This window comes from Micropterus dolomieu, linkage group LG22 (genome assembly GCF_021292245.1).
Source record: "Micropterus dolomieu isolate WLL.071019.BEF.003 ecotype Adirondacks linkage group LG22, ASM2129224v1, whole genome shotgun sequence".
Taxonomy (NCBI): Eukaryota; Metazoa; Chordata; class Actinopteri; order Centrarchiformes; family Centrarchidae; genus Micropterus; species Micropterus dolomieu.
In genome coordinates, this window is record NC_060171.1 from 330607 (window position 1) to 334330 (window position 3724).

General features: G+C 44.8%; 1 protein-coding gene across 4 annotated transcripts in view; it reads left to right on the forward strand.

Annotated features, from left to right (window-relative positions):
* The window catches only part of tdrd12 (tudor domain containing 12), a 39715-nt gene that overhangs the window by 17253 nt on the left and 18738 nt on the right, over nt 1-3724 (forward strand). For all 4 annotated transcript variants that reach the window (XM_046036868.1, XM_046036867.1, XM_046036870.1 and 1 more), the window contains exon 28: nt 714-874. In XM_046036868.1, coding sequence (XP_045892824.1) covers nt 714-874 — 161 coding nt within the window. The remainder of the gene's footprint in view (nt 1-713; nt 875-3724) is intronic.

Here is a 3724-nt window from a genome sequence, read left to right on the forward strand (position 1 = left end):
TAAACAATTAGCTTAACGCGACTTTGGAGGGGACCACCGCCCCACCCCCCCACAATCGAATCTTCAGTTATTCACTGTTAATTAATCACTGTTAAAATGACACTGGGGCAGCCCTAACAATGTGTTTCCTTTTACAGATACCGCAGCGTGTGTCCTGAGCGTCACAGACTGCTTTCCCGCCTGGATCAGTCTGTGCTTCCTGCGTCCGGAGTCGTAGAGGTGACTGCTTTAGTCCGTTCCTCCACTTTCCGTTCTGTGGCCATCAGACAGGAAACAGTAATTAAACATAGCGGCAATGATCGGGGTCCAAGCAGACACTTTCAGAAGCAGATGACCTGAGAGATAACTGCAAAAATATAAACTTGATAGTTACAGCGCCTTGAGTTCAATGAGGGCTGGTGGAATTTGCAACTCACCTACCAATTTTGGCGTGTTTTGGTCCAACAGAAAAAGTAAGAGTAATGAGAATATAAACAGTAACTTCACTGCTTGGACACCTATTTATTGGTCATAAAAAAATACAAACATCTGCCTACTTGTTTCTCTGCTCATGTTGTATCGGAGTTTGAAATCACATTCTTAATTTTCTAGTTAGTCACAAATTGTTTATTTAAATAAGAAAATAATTGTGTAGTCCATTAATACACCATGATGAAATGAGGAAACAGCCGTGTTGTGTCTGATGCTCCCAGGTTTTGCCTCTCTACATTAAGACGGCGTCGATGTTCTACGGACGGATTGTCAAGAAGGAGGACGGAGGTTTCACGAGCATGGCGTCTGAAATGACGTCTTACTTTGCCGACAAGAAACCTGGAGCCAAGGAGCTGCTGGAGGGAGGCCTGTACGCCGTGCAGGAGGATGACGTCTTCCACAGGTCGGACATGAAATCTAAATACAGTTTTAGGGGGTGATCACACCGGGGGAGAGTTTCAGGCTTGAAACGCCCATTTTTCAGGACATTTGAAGCCCAAATGCTGTTTTATTATCAGTAACCAGTGTCTTGGTGTCCTTGCTAAATGTGGCTGCTGGTTATTTAGCAGTCACAAGCAACACTTTCTAAAAAGAGTCGGTGTGCCTGAAACAAAATGAAGATGATCTCGACCTTAGACCAGAGTTGCTGCAGTCAGCCCAGCAGACAGGAGAGACGGAGGCAGTCGCCTTTAGCTAACTTAGCTTGCTCAGCAGACAAACCTAACGTGACCTTGAGAAACTCTTGTAATTTTACCTTTTAAAGAAGGAATTAAATGATTATACTGGTTTATAAACGTTAGCCCATTTTGCTTTGACATCAGAACAAGTCTGTCTGGATCGCAGATAAATGTGCAGGTGAAACTCGAACAATTAGGATATCGTGCAAAAGTTCATTTATTTCAGTAATTCAACTTAAAAGGTGAAACTAATATATTATATAGACTCATTACATGCAAAGTGAGATATTTCAAGCCTTTATTTGATATAAATTCGATGATTATTGCGTGCAGTTTATGAAAACCCCAAATGAAAAATCTCAGGAAATTAGAATATTACATGAAATCAAAAAAAAAAAAAAAAGACTTTAAATACAGAAATGTCAGCCCTCTGAAAAGTATAATCATGCATATGTACCCAGTACTTTTGCATGAAGTACTGCCTCAATGCGGCGTGGCATGGATGCTATCAGCCTGTGGCACTGCTGAGGTGTTATGGAAGACCAGGATGCTTCAATAGCGGCCTTCAGCTCTTCTGCATTGTTCGCTCTCATGTCTTTCATCTTTCTCTTGGCAATTCAGTTCAGGTCAGGCCAGTAATCCCATGGTCATTGAACCAGGTTTTGGTACTTTTGGCATTGTGGGAAGGTGCCAAGTCCTGTTGGAAAATGAAGTCAGCATCTCTATAAAGCTCGTCTGCTGAAGGAAGCACAAAGTGCTCTAAAATGTCCCGGTAGACGGCTGCGCTGACTCTGGACTTAATAAAGCGCAGTGGACCAACACCAGCAGATGACATGGCTCCCCAAACCAACAAGGGCTGTGGAAACTTCACACTGGACTTCAAGCCTCTTGGATTGTGTGCCTCTCTGTTCTTCCTCCAGACTCTGGGACCTTGGTTTCCAAATGTGATGCAACATTTGCTCTCATCAGAAAAGAGGACTTTGGACCACTGAGAAACAGACCAGTTTTTTTTTCTTTAGCTCAGGTAAGACGTTGTTTGTTGTTCAGGAGCGGCTTGACAAGACGAATACGACATTGGAAGACCATGTCCAGGTCCCGTCTGTGGTCGTCTGTGTGGTGGCTCTTGATGCAGTAACTCCAGCCTCAGTCCGCTCTTTGTGAAGCTCCCCCACACATTTGAATTAGGACTGCAGCTAACGATGATTTTTAGTATTCGAAGCGTCGATGGATTATGTCATCGATGTGTCGTTTAAGAAGTACTTTTGCTTGCCGCCGCCGCCGGCGCCGCCCCCCGGGATCAGCTGTGCACGTTTATAGGTGATAGATATTTATTAGTCCTTTCGTAAATTCATACTGTGTCATACAGCAAACATCAGACCAACTACTAGACAGCTGCTTTACAAACACACACATCACCCCCGTGCTATACAAGTTATATTAAAGGCTCGTGCAGAATACACGACTTTCAGCGTCGGCCGATGGCCGTGCAGTTCACACAACCTGCCGTCATCACGGCGGTCTTGAAGTCCTGTGTCACTACGTGACTGATCGGTGACACGGACACACTACAGGAACTGACAGCAGCTGTCACCAGACGCTGGTCTCCAAACCACGTTTTGTCAAGAAAACGCACGTGAAATGTGAAACGGGAAATGAGCGCACACGAAACAGGTGTTTATTATACAATTCAATTTTATTTATATAGCGCCAAATCACAACAACAGTTATCTCACAGCGCTTTTCATAAAAGAGCAGGTCTAGACCGAACTCTATGATGCTATTTACAGAAGCCCAACAGTTCCCACCAAGAGCAGCACTAGGAGACAGAGGCAAGGAAAAACTTCCTTTAAGAGGCAGAAACCTCGAGCAGAACCATGACTCAGGGTGGGCGGCCATCTGCCTCGACCGGTTGGGGTGAAGGAGGGAGAGAGAGAGGGAGGGAGAGAGAGAGAGGGAGAGAGAGAGAGAGAGAGAGAGGCAGCCTACACAATATACACACAGTGAAGGTGATGTTGCTATAACTAAATGAAAAATAGTACAGATATTTATAGTAGTGTTAATGGTAACAATTGTAATGTTAATGATTATAATAACAATAATAACAATAGAACTAGTAACAATAGTCGTTGCAGCAGAGGGTGTCGAGCAGGAACACGGGGGCAGCAGGTGACCCGCAACCACAGATCCAGACTCCACAGCTCCAGAGCCAGAAAACCTGCAGGAAGTGATAGGAGGAGAGAGGAGAGAGACGAGAAAGCACAAGACTACTGGAAAGGGGAGAAGTTGTGTTAGTAACATGCAATAATGGGATGAGGTTGCATACAGAGGGAGAGAAAGTAGAGGAGAGAGGAGCTCAGTGCATCATGGGAAATCCCCCGGCAGTCTAGGCCTATAGCAGCATAACTAAGGGATGGTTCAGGACTCACCTGAGCCAGCCCTAACTATAAGCTTTATCAAAGAGGAAAGTCTTAAGCCTACTCTTAAATGTGGAGATGGTGTCTGCCTCCTGAACCCAAACTGGAACCTGGTTCCACAGGAGAGGAGCTTGATAGCTGAACGCTCTGGCTCCTAGTCTA